The following is a 15,680-nucleotide window of genomic DNA, read 5'->3' as shown; positions in this document are numbered from 1 at the left end:
ACCGGCCAACTAGCTGACACTTAGCCTAAACATCTCCTCTAAAAGTGATCCAGCTCTGTCTGCTCTGCAGGAACTGGATCATTTTTGGGTAAAAACTACTTCCTGTTCAAGGACAATGCTGATCTTTCAAACATATCTACTGGTCCCAAAGGAGAGAGAAATGAAAAATGTGTTCCAAACAAAAGCTCCGCTCTCAGGAGGTTCAATAAAACAAAACAACAGAAACGGTTTCATGAAGCTTCAGCCCAGAACAGATAGCAGTTTAACTCTGCTTACATTTGAAACTTTTACTGGGATTTTAAATTATTCCAGCAGGAATCTGGCTGCTGATGTTGGTCTGATTTGTTATTTGACTTTAGTTGAACTGGACACAGAATTTGTTGGGTTTACTTGTGATTTCATGCCGTATTAATGGCTGTCAGACACGTTAAAACTTCAAGTTTTTCCTGGTTAAATACAGAAAAAAAAACAGGAAGTGCTGCCTCGGTTAGAGGAGGATGATGTGATAACCCAGCAGGCTTAAATTCTGACTTTATATAAAGTCCTGTCAAAGTTAATTTTCTGTTATTTGTTTTATACTGAGGGCTGAAACTGAAAAATGTCATTCTTTGCTGTTCAGTTCTGCCTTGTTTAACAGAGCTGCACTAATAAACTGTATTATAGACATGTGGTCAGATAATTCACCTTGTGCATCAGGTCTTCATTGTAAGGGTAGACGATGGATGTTGGCGTCTGTCCGTCCTCTGCTGATGATCCGTACGCGCTGTCAAAAGAAACCGCCTCCCTCCTCTGAGTCTCCTCCTTGGTCATCCTCTTCCTCCTTCTGTTTAAACCTGTTTAAAGCTCAAAAACACAGCAGTTCCTACACAAATCACTCAATTACCTCTCCTTTGGCTGTGTGTGGATGTTTGGTCCTCTCATCCTCCTGTATGGCTCCTTTTATATCCTCCTCACACAGGCAGCAGCAGCAGCGGTGGCGTGGTGAGGCGGGCAGAGCTGAGTAAATATTTATGGCTTATCAAAGGGTTCCGGTTAGAGACAAACAGAGGTGTAGTTTACAGTATTTATGAAGTTAAACCATGTCGGACATTTCTACAAGGAAGTGTTCAGCACCTTGGAGAGCTCCACGGGAACAGTTCTACTTCCTACATCCAGAATGACCACCTGCTGATGACACGCCTCCATCAGGTATCCAATCAGTGGACAGTAAAAGAACAGCCTCCTGTCCATGAGGCTCTGAGTGGTAGAGACAGGAATGTTTTTTGGTGACAGTTGGCATTTTGCAGAGCTAAAAACAACGATAAAAACAAGCATGCCCCTCTTTTAGACCTGTTTCCTCAGTGGATGAAAGCGGTTTTATTTAATATACTTACAGGAAAAATACTTCTTTTTTGTGTGACATCCACCCCTTTAGCACCTTCCATGTTTTTAGTTTACAATTTCGCTCTTTTCACTTTTATAGAGGTTGTCAGCAGGCATCCCTGGGAATCCCTGGCATACATCACAATGCTATGAACTATGGGTAATTCCCACTAACAGAAAGGGTGCACGAAGAGATCCCTCATGCACCTTACGATCTGACAGTGCGACAGCCCTAAGCCCTCACGGACTTAGCTGGAGCGTGCCTGAGTGTGGACCAGGAGTATGAGGCCTGACGACCTTGACCTTTGACTTGTAAATCAAATCAGTTCACCCTTCAGTTAGGATGAACATTCGTGGGAAGTTTGAGGGAAATCGGAGTGATGCTTCATCCTTTCTAAAGCTCTCTTCTTCTTTATAAAGCTCATATCTAGCTTTTAGGGCACAGCCATCACTCGTGCATCGCCTCCAGGTGCTTTCACTGTTTTAATGAAGCTGGTCTGGTAGTGGAGGTCATGTGAGCCAATTCCTCTGCAGTTCTTTCTAAGATGTTAAAAAGCAGCAGGTGAAACTGATCCACAATCACTGTAGCTCCCAACTGGACAGGTTGACTTGGAGTTAAATTGGGATGATGGTGGGTTCCCTTTATTTTTTTGAGTAGTGTTTACAGATGCATGTCCACTAAGAGCACGGATGTCAAACTTTATCACAGCAGGGGCCAATTCTAAATTTGGGTCCAACCTGAGGGCCGAACAAGGCCAAGATTTAACCATAAACTGTCAACCTTATTTTCACCAGCAATGACTTATGGGAGGGAAAAACCTTAGCACTGATGATAAATGATTTTGAGATTTTAAAAGGTAAAAACTGTAAGTTTAAAGGCTCAAAATCTGAGATTCAAATCAAACTTACTAGCTCAAAAGGCATTTAAAGTCAAAATCATGTTTTTAAAAGGCAAATATATAAGAAAAAAAATTTAAATCATGATTTTTAGGGTCAAAACATGAGATAAAAAAATTGAAATCAGGAGTTTTAAAGATCAAAATATGAGATGAATTTAAAAATCAATGGTTAAAAATGTCAAAGCCTGAGAGAAAACTAAATTTTGAGTTTCACAGGTTTAAATATTACTTAAAATTTAAAATTGAGGATAAGATAGAAGTCAAAGTAAGGAGCTAAAAAAGTCAAAACGTGATAAAAAAAAAAAATATAATGATTTAAAAGGTCAAAACATTACTTAAAATTTTAAAATTAAGGATCAAAAAAGGTAGAAAATCCGATAAAAAGTCAAAAATGGGAACTGAAAAAGTCAAACCATAACTTTGCCTGGTAACTGTGACCTGCAAAACCAAGAATATGAAATGAAAAACAGAATTTTATTTTCCCACATTCCTGATTTTTTATCTAATTATCTTAACTTTTTTCTTATTTTTATGACAGAACGCGGATATTTTACATCATAAGGGTTAGGTTTATATGTTTAAACTGGAGGAAATCTGCAGATCAGTGGAACAGTTATAACAAAAATATGAGCTGAAGGCCAGGTATAACTGTACCATGGGCCGGATTTGGGCCTCGGGTCTTGAGTTTGACACCCCTGACTTAGAGCATCCACACATTAGAGGGGTTTTGCTGTTTTTTTTCCAGGTACACAAAGTGACTCATTTTGGGGTCCTGAACCACCAGTTTGGATCCACTGGTACAGATGAACGCCTCTCAACCTGGCGATCCAAAACAGTGGCTCTGGAGGTCAACTGTGCAAATATTTCATGATTAAAATCATTTCACCTTTACCTGATCGGTGTGCATGTAAACATGCTCTTTATTTCCTTACATCATGGACGATGTTTCCTCTTTTAGAGCTCATGTAGGAACCGAGTCAGGCAGTAAACGCAGGAACTCCAAAGAGCTCCTGTATGCAGGATTAAAAAAAAGAGCAGGAGAACAACAGGGTTGAAGTGTTTTTTTATTGATCGTCAGTCAGGATGCCGATGCTGTGAGCTCGTCCAGAGACAGACTGAAGTCCTCTACTCAGATTATCACCACACAGACCAGCATGAGTCACCAACTGGACTTTAACTATCTCCAATCCCTCTAAAATAACAAAAACATACAGTCTGCTCCCTGTGAGCAGGCGTGACACAACAGAATAATAAGACAGCAGTTTATAATTCTAGAATAGTTAAACAACAGAGCACTGGAGATGAACACACACACATCCTCTCAAACCGTATAGAAAAATAACATCTGATTATTCAAACCCGGCTTCACTGAAGCGACTGTACTGTGCAAGGTAAACAAGGTCACTTTAAACTCATAGTGTGACAAACTGGTATTAAAAACATAAAAAGTGGACCAGAAATCAAAACTAAGACACAGACGGGGTTCATTCTCCTCTGAAAGGCTTCATTGCACGTTCCTGGAAGCTTTAATCCTGGAGTAAACATTTCCTCTTTCAACTAAAAAAAGGCAGCTTCGCTAAAAAAATAATTAAAACAGACATACAGACGAGTATTTTTACAAGAAATTAAATTAAAATGCATTGTTAGGAAATGAAATGTGAACAATAAACCACCTGTGAGGTAAAGTACTGCGTTTTAACTGACCAACAGGAGGTAATAAAGTCGCACAGATCCATCAGCATGGTGGAGAATTAAAGATTAGCTTTCTTCTCAAGAGTTTTTAAAGGCTAACAGGTTCAGTTTTACAAAACCTCAGAGGCTCAGGAGAACACAGGAGAAGCAAATCTGTGTGCACGGTGTTCCAGACTAGATCATGGTCTATAATCTGAGCCCCCAGATCTGTACCTTAAATATAGTCTAGCAGGCGGAGGGGGCTAGAGACGTAACGGTTCAGAGGTCATGGCTCACATCAAACCTGTTTCTGAGGCCACGGTTTGGTAAAAGCAACAAGTCGCCATCATGGATGCATATTTCTACGTCTGTCTTATTGATTATTCTGAACTGTCAATAGTGACCACTCCAGTCTGTTCCATCCTGTGTTGTTTAAAATAGTTGGTACGGTCTGTAGAGGATTAAACACAGAAAAAAACAAGATCATAAAAGTAAAAAGCGACACAGGGAAAAAAGAGAACATCTCCTGATTAAAGCTGATTAAAATAAGCGCGCCCTGGATCACTCCAGGGTCCCATACATCCACACGTAGCCTTTAAAGGGGACATATTTAACCCTTTAAGACAAGTTTATGTCGGTCTCAGAGGTCCTCAAAACATGCCTGTGAACACTCCAGTATTGACTTTTGCATGTCTAAAAACCCCTCTGTTTCAGCCCTGCCAAATGCCCTGTTAAATGATACTGAGCTGTCTGACTCCGCCCCTGACCACACCCCTCTCAGGAAATGGATGTGGCTCTCTTGATATTACAATGTCATTTAGCAGACACTTTTATCCAAAAGCCCAGAAGGCCCAAACTGGTTAAGTCTTATCCACTGACTGGGATTTGAACCATCAACCTTACAGACCAGAGTCAGCAGGGTAACCTACTGAACTATCCAGCATCTCAGCTGGTAGCTGAGAGGAGGATCAGGAGAGGAGGGCGGAACTTTCTTCCAAGATGGGAGGACCAACCGAACCTGGGGGCGGGGCTATCTCCCCATGTGAGGGGAAAATCTGAGAACGGCTTGTTTCAGCGCACATTTTCTGAAAGGTGGAGAAAGAGATGGGGGGATTTCTCTGATTCTTGGGGGGATTGTGGACAGGCCAGGGAACATGCTTTTGTTAGAAAAGCCTGACAAAGTGATTTTTACATAACATGTCCCCTTTAAAGTATACTAGAATCAGTGACGTCTTCAACCCTCTCTGCTTAGAGGCTTTTATAAAATTAGTGCCCAGACTTAGAAGAGAAGAAGAAGCTGGTGAGTCTCTTAGCTTCGTCGTATCTCCTAGTTGCTTCTGCTGTGACTTCTTTGTGTGTCCTGTTGTTTCTGCATCTTCATCGTTTGTTGCAGTTAGAAAACAGTTACAAGCATTACTGCTACCTGGGTTGTAGTGTCGACTAGGGATGGGCATTTCACCAGAATGTAGATCCAATCACAACATGTGCCGCTGCAATTTTCACATTGCAGAAGTTGCAATATTTCTTTGACCTCAAACGCGATTCTAAATATCAGTTAAAAGCTCTCCACATCATGCAAACATTCAAGGGTCAATTTGTTTCACAATAGTTTGAAAAAAAATTCCTACTTTTTAGTTTTGGTCTGTCTAGTTTAATCTCACAAATATTGTGTTGGTTATTATGAAGAATAATTTATTGCTTGTTTGTAGAGAAATACATAAGATGAGGAATCTAAAAAACAACAGCATATTCAGGTTAAATATCGAGGGAAAACAATGCAGTTAGATTATAATTGCAAATCATGTGTGGAGGCTGTATTTACCTGCTTTTTTTTTTACATTTTGCACCGAACAACAACAAATACTATTATTCCCTGGTGGGCACGGTAAAAGGATTCCAAATCCAAAAACACAGATGACAGAGTAATGGGTGCAGATAATAAACCATGCATGCAGTCTAGGAAAATGTGCACACAATAAGGATTTGTAGTTTTTTCCTCCCTGATCCTCCAGGGTTTGAGACATCTCAGAGAATTCTGGAGCCAAAAGGGAAAATATTCAAAAAATTCAAGCTCGATTGTTCACTCAATTAGATTTGCAGCATTCTGCAAAACATTAAAGTAAAAATAGGTGGCTGATTGTTGTCAGTGAACCATTGTGGTAATCTTTTAAGCATTCATGTCAGCATATTATTTGCTGTTTGAGCCTCTTGACTGTCAGAATCTGCAGCTTTTTATCTTTTGTAAAAGCAGCATTCTTAAACATCAGATGCCCAGCATTTGCACAACCTGTGAGCATTTTTCAGACTCATTACAGAAGCCCTAACACCAGTGAATGACAGTAATTGTTGGCTGCAGACCTATTTCCACAGGGTTCACTCGTTCTGAAGGCTTAAACTACTCCAACAGTCTTTACTGGCAGGTTTAACTCGCTGCACTCTTTAACTGCAGCTCGAGGTCTTGATTCTAGATTGTTCTGCCGTCTATTTCGGAGGGTTTTGAGGTCTAAACTTGCTCTCTGCAGATCTACAGGCACTTCCTATGACCCACAAAACAAGTCAAAGTGGCTTCTCTTAAGACGTTAAAACTTTTCAGGGCACTAACAGACAAAAATAAAACCATAAATGACACTGTAAACAGCTAAAATGAATTAAAACCTTAAATCTATGACCCGTCCGCACTTTTCTGGTGGCGGTCACATGTTTTCAGTGATGTGTCTGTGCAGGTATGTGCCTCGGAGGCTTCTCTAAAATGAAGTGATGTGACCTTTTTAACTCCAACTCTGTAACTCGGTGACCTCTGTGTAACATCATAGTCTTACAGTAAAGTGCACTTCATCTGTCTGTCATATTTTACATAGAAATGCTTCAAAACAAGCACAATAATTAGGATTCAGAAGCTCATTTTGCCCCTGAAATGAAGATCGAGCACAGCGAGGAGCCTGTGGCTGCTTCCTGATGCCTTCAAAGAATCAGGAAAACGGAGCGCTCGAACAGAGCCAAACATGCGAAGACTCAAAACTCAGACGGAAAATCCAGCAGAATATCATGATTAAGGTTGTCAAAACAACATATTTTTACACTTTCATACAACACTAGTAAAAATCAGAGCCTTCTTTGATACCAGTGCAAGAAAAATATAAATACTAGCCCTCCATCCTGGTAGTTTCTTGTTTTTAATGGCCAGAAATGTCTAGCAAACTCCGGTACAGACAAATTTGTTGGAGACATTACAGAATGTTTACAACACATTTGTGGAGTTCAGAAAGTGGTAGGGAGTTTGCTTGCAGTTGTTTAGGGATTCACTGTTTCCTATGCACCAACAGATGGAGTTTTTATTTTTAAAACTTCTGATCTTGCACTATTGATCATTAGATTGCAGATGGAATCATTTCAAAGGTAAACAATGAGAAACAAAAATGTCAGAAAACTCTCAGAGTGTCTGATATGCACAAATATGGCGTTGATGTTTTAGTACCATAATGCTGCCATTGTATTTGTGCAATTTAGACCAACTCTTACCTCCATTTATGAGAGCTTTCAGTTGAATATCTGACCAAAAATCTGATGTTCCAGTTTCAGTCATTTTTCTTACTCTAGATCTTTAAAATAGCCCTCATTGAACTGCTTTCAAACACATGGGATCAGAGGGTTTAGATCATTTTGACAACCTTAATCACGATTCCTCTGGTTTCCTTTATAACAGAAACAATATTTAGCTCCAACGCTCGCATACCTCTATGTGCAAATTTCCCAGCAGTCTTCTCCTCCTGTTTCTCAGTCCGTATCTCTGACGTCTCAGCGCTTCAGCGCAGGAAGACGTCTCATTGTTCATGTGCCCGTCAGCTCCAAGTCGACCACTCACACAGGTTCTCTCTGAGCTCCTCCTCAGTCCTCCTGCGAGTGTCTTCAGTCCTCTCCCTCCTCTCATGTTGCTACCTGATCCTGCCGTTACTCTTCACAACTCCCAGTTCAGACTTTGGGTCTGGAGACAAAGAGCTCCACGAGGTTTTGGAGCAGAGTCCCACAGCGGGGCAGGAGGAAGTCTGTGTGGAGCACACGTCTCCCGTGACCCAGAAGGTTCCCACGCTGCTGTCCACCCACTTCTCCAGGTCTGGACCCACCAACTGGGCCCTCTGCTGCGCCTCCTGCAGCGCCGGCTCCTGAGGAGGAAGCTTCAGCACGGAGCTCAGCGTCTGGAAGCTCTGCTCCAGGTACAGGTTACCTGGGGGACCGGCGTGGAGCCAGCTGTCCTCGTCTGGAGGAGAGAAAGAGAGATTACAGAGGAAAAATGATGAATTGATAAGAAGTAATATCATAAATGACCATAGGAATGCACTATCACCCTTTAAACTCAGACTCTGAAACTCAAAAGTGTTGTCTCACCTTTGCGGAGTGGCTCTTTATCTTTAAATGTTAACGGCATGATGAGGAATCGAACCTCCGCCACACGCTCCCACTGTTTTAAGACGCGTACGGTCCAGGTGCCAGGCCGCAGGGGGCGCTGCAGCGGCGGTTTGTACTGCGTGTACTCTGCATCCACATCCACTGTGATATCATAAGACGCCGCCACCACCAGAGCCGGGTCGATCCAGACGATGGTGGCTGTGAGGTTCGGACCGCGAGCCCACTTCTGGACGGCCAGAGGTTCGCTCAAAGGGCCGATGACCCCGCCAAAGTTCCGGAAGATTCTCTCTTTAGGATCCCACTCTGTGCCGATCTGAAGGGAGGAATAAATGTGACACTGTGAGGATCTGACATCTTTACAGCAGGAGGATGATTTCATTGGTTAATCACTCACACATTGATCTGTCACAGACACGCCTCCTCTCAGCCCGTCCACTCATTCAATTTTTATACAGAAATGAAGCCGACATGAAGATGAGGATGACTCAGGCTGTGAGGGAGTGCCGAGTCCATCGTTTCAGAGAGGCGGTTTCCTCTTTGGCGCGTTGGGCTGGGGCACACGTGCAGCAGGATGAGCGAGTTGACCCAGTCACACTTTGCAGCGCCTCTGCTCCCGTTAACCGCCATCTTATTACAGCGGGAGGGTTAGCGTGTCCCTGTTACCCTTATTCCGTTTAGGGATTCACTGTTTCCTATGCCCCACCACCAGGTTTTAAATAAGAAAAATATTTACAAAAATGAGAAAAGAAAGATTTTTTGCAAACTGTTCTAGAAAAAAGTGGATGTTCAATGTTTGCATGCTGCGTAGAGCAGGACGTCTCTGCTGCAAACAAACTGCATGACATTATTGACACATATTTGAGGTCAACTTCTACAATTTGAAAACAGCACTAGGAAACGTTGTGATTCAATCCGAGGTTTTTAACTGCCCGGCCTTAGTGTGTGGGTGGAATTCAAGTCAACCAAGTTTTTCTCTGGCCAACTACACGCCTACAAATATCCTCCCTGATAATTGGCCCGGCTGATTATTGGTCGACCTTGTTACAACCGCGTGGGCCCACCACCTACGTGGACAGATGGGGGTCGGGTGTAAACCTGGCAGCAGGCAAACACAGCAGCATCACAGTGCTGATCCCAGGTGGCATGGACTGGATAATGGTTTGTTTCTAAATTTAGTTTTCTGGCATCTTCTCAGTTAAAAATGTATGTTTTTCATTCTCTATGCTTGAGTCATTTGTGCAGTTTACTATTTATAGAAAATGACTCATAAGCTTGCCAAAACATCATTAGTCACTGACCTAACAGCCCCTCAGGCAGCCGGTCATACCTTTACTAAAAAACATCAGCACAGCGTGTTCGACTTTCAGAGTTAAGGACAAGGTGAGCACATATGTCTGAACCAGCTCCTCACATTTCTTTAAACCAATTAAACTTCAAAGATCAGCTCTGGTCAGATCAGGCTCTGATTACACATCCTATATTTTTAATATCAGGACGAGAATCTGCCTTTACAGCAGTTATTCTTCATTTATTATTCAAAGTTTAAGACATAAAAAGAAGCTTAAAGAACCTTAAGACAGAGAAGAGTTCACTCACTTCCAGGTTCTTGAGTCTTTCAAACTCTTTCAGGTTGGTCTCCAGGACGAGTGTCGCCTGAGGCACCGCCCACATCTCCAGCGTCTCTCTGACCTTTGATCCCACATCCTGGACCTCCTGACGCACCAGGTATCCTTGGAAACGGTCGTCATAAAAGTACAGGTGCACTGAGACGGGGAAGCCCACCGGTTCAAACCTGCACAGGTGAAATAAAACAGAAGAATGTCATGCAGAGAAGAATCCGTGTTTTATCATTCACAGGTGAAAGAGGCGTCACACACCTGCAGGGCTCCACGCCGCTCTGAGAAGTTCCCAGATGTTTGAGGCCGAGGCGAAAGAAAGCCGTGTAAGCGGTGAGAGCGACGTCACTGAGCGAGCCCACGCCGTCCAACTGCTCAAACAGACTTTCCCAGTACGCCTTGATGGCGACGGTGCCCGGAGCGTACTGACCGTACAGGTGAGTGTCCAGGATGTCGATGGCCTCCTGGTTCACAGACGACTCAAACTTACGGGCAAAGAAGGTTGGACGGCTCAGTTGCTGTCGATAAAGAGGAAAAATAACACAAATCCACTCTTAAATAAACTAAACCTGGGGTGGGTAACTGCTGATCTAAGAGCCACATGAGGCATCCTCCTCCTTCAGTGTGGTCCACCAGTCTATTTAAACCCTCTGAGACCAACATTGTCATATGTGAAAGGAAGACACACAGGTTACAAGAAGATTCGCAACTTCTGACCCATAAAGCATAGCCGCTTCTTTTTTTTCCTCTTGTAGCCATCCAATGTGCCGTTCTAATGACACTATCCATGCCCTTGTAACTTTCTACCAGCTTTCTACAAGGGCTCACTAGTAAAGCCTTGAGGCTTTACTAGTGAGCTTGGACTTTTGGTGATATTCTAGGGCAGTGTTACTCAACCCTGCTCAACCAAAGAGCCAAGTTGTTGAAAAATATCTTTGCAAGACCCACGATCTAAGAGGTGAAAAGTGGCAAAAACAGCTTGAAGTAGCAATAACAGTAGGTTAAGGGTGGCAAAAATGGTCATAAAGCAACAAAAATGGGTGAAAATGGGGAGAAAAAATGGAAGAAGGGTCAGAAAGTTGCAAAAATGGGTGAGAAATGATAAAAAATAAATTACAGGTAGCAAAAAATGGCCCAAAAGTGGCAAAAAATAAGTGAAAAGTAACTAAAATGGGCAAAAATCAGTCAAGAATAGCAAAAAAAGGCAAAAAATAGGAAACAAGTGGTAATTTATGGCAAAAGGTAACTTAAATGGGTGAAAAGTGGTAAAAAGAAGTGGCTAAAATGGGCAAAAGCTAGAAAAAAGTGGCATTTAATGACATAAAGTACATTAAGTGGGTGAAAATGGGGAGAAAAAACTGAAAAAGGGCAAAAATGGGTTAAAAGTGGCAAGACAGTAGGAAAAAGGTGGTATTTAATGCCAAAACGTAGCTTAAATGTGCATAAATGGGGTACAAGTGGCAAAAATTGGAAAAAAGTTGCAAAAATTGGCAAAAAGTAGAACAAAAATTGGTATTTAGTGACAAAAAGTAGCTTAAATGGATGAAAAGTGTCAAGAAATAGTGAAAAAGGGCAAAAAAGTTTCCATTTTTTCAGGTTTTCTGAGGGAATAATATTTTAAATTAAGACATAAAAGAGCCACACGTTGAGTATCACTGCTCCAGGGTATTCAAAGATAAAATCCACAGCAGTACTTCCAACACTGTACGTCTTTAAAACCATTTTTCAATTCATTTCTGGATTGTATCTGCTGCTAACAGCTAATGCTATCCCTATTTTTGTATCCCACAATGCTCTGTGATGGGTTGTGACAACCAATGGCAGGCTGTTCCATCATTGCATCGTTCTGTATCAACCTGTGCATGTCTTTACACCTACACCACTCAGGAGACGGCCTGAACAGCTCAAAATAGACACAAAGAGAGCCTGTGATGTGGCCCTCTGTGTCTCTGCAGAAAAGAAATGGTTTTGAACAATGGCTCCGATAGAGACAATACAAAGTAGTGCAAGGACTTTTTTGTAAAAAATATATAGTATATAGCATATATGTGAGTATGTGTATTTTGAAGACTGTTTGTTACAGAATAATTATTTTGTAATTGTTTGGTCCTAAAGAGACGAGCTAGGACAAGTTTGTGCAAAAAAAAAAAAGTTCGTCATTTTGTTTACTGTGTCACACTTAAAAATCTTTAAATTTTAATTTCCGTTTCAGTCTTTATACAACTCAAGTAACATTTCTGCAGCACACATGTTCTCAAAGCCAAGGTTGTCCTGAAAAAGGCTGTTTAGAGCTCGACGGTGCACCACATGGTGGATGTCTGTAAGACAATAAGTCCAGGTAGACAAATTGGTTAAAAATTAGCTTGATTGTTGTTGATATCCAATATCCCAATATTTATAAAATAATTTTTGATGTTATTTAGACCTAAAACTTCAGCCCCAAATACCAAATTTAAAGTTCCAGGATGAACAAATTAACAAATAACAAACCCTCTGCCCTTAAAACAGACTTTAAAGTGTACAGGATGAAGATGATTAAAGAAAAAGACTCCAGCTGTCATGAGTCTGTTGGTCCTGCCTAAAACTCCACTAAATCATATTTAAAGACATTTTACTATATGCCGATGCTGATATACCGCTAATATTGTGCATCTTCATTAAATAGAAACTGAAAAATTGAAAACACCATGGCAGAATCTGCCAGAAAGTTGTAAATGTATACTGTGCACAAAGACCAAAGCAGTGCAATGTAAAAAATATAAATATTTCTACTCTTATTTTAGATTAATGTTAGATTTTCATTGAAATAACATAAATTTGGCCCTTTTGGTAGCCAAAGTCACTGAACAAAACCAAACTGTGACCATGATAAAAGAGGAGTCTTATAAAAGATGATGAGAGTCGCGCTCCCTCACCTGGATCCTGATGAGGTCTTGTGGTTTGAAGTCATTGGGAGAGCAGCCGCACCAGTCCACGATGTGCTTGTACTGACATTTACAGCCCAGTTTACGGTTCCAGTTTGTGACACGCAGGTTGTTGTCGACCAGAGTGTCGCACATGTGACTGTTCCCGAGGACCGTGTGGAAGAAGGACTGAGAGGAGAGAACAACATAAACAATGACTGTCAGCTCAGGTTGTCATGATAGGAGGAGAACATACTAGTATAAAAACTACTCTAACAGCACGGCTCTAAGAATCAATATATTCATACCATGCCTTTTAAATTTGGCGGTTTGTACCTTTACTTATTTATAACCCTTAATCCTGCTTTGAAGCTTGAACAACATAGTGAGCTATCTCCTTACAAACCAATGTAAATGTTAATTTATGTATTTGCAGATTATAGTAAATTATCAGACTAAAGATGCACACTGGTGCAATATAAGCTAAAACAGGGATATTTATATGTAAAATATTTTAAACATTATTAAAATGGGAAAAAAAAGGTGAATAGCTATCATGACATAAAAGGAGGTTCTAGACTGTCCCGTTCTTGTTGTAAATAAACGGCCAGTGGTGTGGCACCACAGTAAACTGGTCTGCAGTAAAAGAAAACGCAGGGATCAGGTGGAGCTCTCCTCTGCTTTTGGTTCTGTTAGTTTCGAAATCAAACACCAACGAGACTGGATTTGTCCTTATTTGTGAATGACAGCAGTCTGCAGCGTCATGGCTTTAAAAGCTGCAGCTGCGACAGGATGAAGGCTCAGCTGCACACAACAAAACCCAGAACCCCTCTTCAGGGCCGTGTAGAGCTGTGTGCGTGTTTGTTTTTCCTCTTTGGGACATTAACACTTAAAATCAGAAAATGCTCTCCTCTTTCAAGCTGAACTCAGACTCTGTATGAACTCCTACACATACAAACCAAAGCTCTGTGTTACAGGACTATTTCTGTGGGTCTTTGTTTTCTGGTTTATTTGATCTTCATGTTTTTCTCTTTGATTACTGTGGTGTGTTTGATCTACACTTACTAATATTTTATTGATTTTATTTTGCATTCTGGTCATGACTGTAGAAATGATTATTTCATCCTCATATTTCTCTTTTTACCTTCATTTTAGATCAAACTGAGCTTAGCCGTGATGAAATGTGCAACAGAAATAAAACTTTAACTGAGATCAAAACAGAGTTTAACTTTTCTGAATCATCTCTCAGCTGTTAATCTGTGTCTGTGTGCAGAGTTAAGCTGAGCTGCAGTTGGAGCTACAGATGAGGATGAAATTACCCCCCCCCCCAATAATTTCATTTTTATTCAAGTATTTCCCCAGTGCTGTAAAACAGAGCAGGAAATTTTTAACACAGCTTTTCCAAACAGCCCAGTTTTTATTGGATGCTAACAAAATATTTTTAAATTATTTCACAAAAACTTCCAGAGTCTAAATCAGTGGTTTCCAACCTTTATTCCTCCCCTACTTGTTTCTGAGAAAAGCTAAGCCCCCCCAGGACCCCCTTGGAAAAATTCAGATAAATTCAAGTTGTTTTCACTGACAAAACCCAAACATAATAGGCCCACGTACACTTGAAAACAAAAATACAGAGTATTTGTTAATTTTAAGAAAAGTCTCTGAATTCTCAAGTTTAAAAAGTTGGAAATTCACAAGAAAAAAGGAGATTTTTTTTACTTTAAAAGTTGTAAATGTAAGTGAACCAAAACTTAGTGGTTGTAGGATTATAAAGTCAAAAATCCACTATTTTCAGTTTGGTTTCTTTATTTTTTGGCCTAACACATTTGTAAATGTAGGTGATTTAAAATTTGACATTTTTGAGTTTCTATAGTCAAAATTTAAGACTTTATAAACTTGGAGATTGCACGGTTTTCTTGTAAATATTCAACATTTTAAACTCTGAAATTCAGAGATTTTTTTTTTCTTCTAAATAAACAACTTAATAATCTGATTTTCTCCCCTACAAATGAAATTTTCTACTTAATGTGAACAGATTCTCTTAATTTTTAAAAAATCTTTAAGATTAATACATTTTGTTGCTAATCATGATTCAATAAAAAATACAAATGTACCTGCCTGAACCCCAGGTTGGGAACCACTGGTCTAACTGATGGCCCCCTTTAGAACTGACCTCTCTGTTGAGCCACTGCATGAACCCCTGTTGTTCAATGATGTTTTAACTTTGTGATGCTCAGTGCTGTGGGAAGCATAAATTTTAAAGTGGCGATTCCACAGACACAAGATCTTAAAATCTCCTGCAGTCTAATATGACTTCATCAGAAAAAACAAACATGGAGGATGACTAAAATCCTCGGCTGGCTGTCTCAGAATGTTCAACAGTTGCAGCAAAAATTTTAAAATTAAGAACAAGGAAAAAGGATGGGGGTAATCCAGGCTGAAATGAAGGTAACTTTAAGTTTATATTTGTGAGCTGTGTAAGTCTGATGCAGCTATGTGGTCTGCTCTCACTAGTTATCGTGGATATTCTGCCAGAGGCAGAATCATAAATATCAATCATGTTTGATTGTTATGATTTGAGGTCAGGAAGGCTCTGCTGAAGCAGGGGGAGGTAAAATAATAATTTTTACTCCCCTTTTAGTCAGGGGGAGCAACGTTGGGTCTAAGGTTGGGGTTAAAACAATCAGCCTTTCTTAATAAAACAACTTTTTCAAACTGCATGTAAACATACTAAACGAGGCTTGCTCTGGTTTAAATATGATGATGGTTTATGTGTATTTTAACAGCTTAATAACTTTTGTGTGTGTGTATAAAAATGAGTGCAAAAT

General features: G+C 40.6%; 1 protein-coding gene across 1 annotated transcript in view; it reads right to left on the bottom strand.

The window, feature by feature from the left end:
* Positions 1 to 5,024: 5,024 nt before the first annotated feature.
* xylt2 (xylosyltransferase II) overlaps positions 5,025 to 15,680 on the bottom strand; it is a 34,810-nt gene continuing 24,154 nt past the window's right edge. Inside the window, exons 7-11 of the mRNA XM_041817501.1 lie at positions 12,868 to 13,044; positions 10,214 to 10,470; positions 9,933 to 10,128; positions 8,316 to 8,649; positions 5,025 to 8,187 (exon numbers count right to left, since the gene is read on the bottom strand). Coding sequence (XP_041673435.1) covers positions 7,865 to 8,187; positions 8,316 to 8,649; positions 9,933 to 10,128; positions 10,214 to 10,470; positions 12,868 to 13,044 — 1,287 coding nt within the window. The 3' untranslated portion in view covers positions 5,025 to 7,864. The remainder of the gene's footprint in view (positions 8,188 to 8,315; positions 8,650 to 9,932; positions 10,129 to 10,213; positions 10,471 to 12,867; positions 13,045 to 15,680) is intronic.

Source organism: Cheilinus undulatus, linkage group 21, assembly GCF_018320785.1.
Source record: "Cheilinus undulatus linkage group 21, ASM1832078v1, whole genome shotgun sequence".
In the NCBI taxonomy this organism is placed as follows: domain Eukaryota; kingdom Metazoa; phylum Chordata; class Actinopteri; order Labriformes; family Labridae; genus Cheilinus; species Cheilinus undulatus.
The sequence above is the reverse complement of the archived record's forward strand: the minus strand, read 5'-3'. Positions and strand labels throughout refer to the sequence as shown.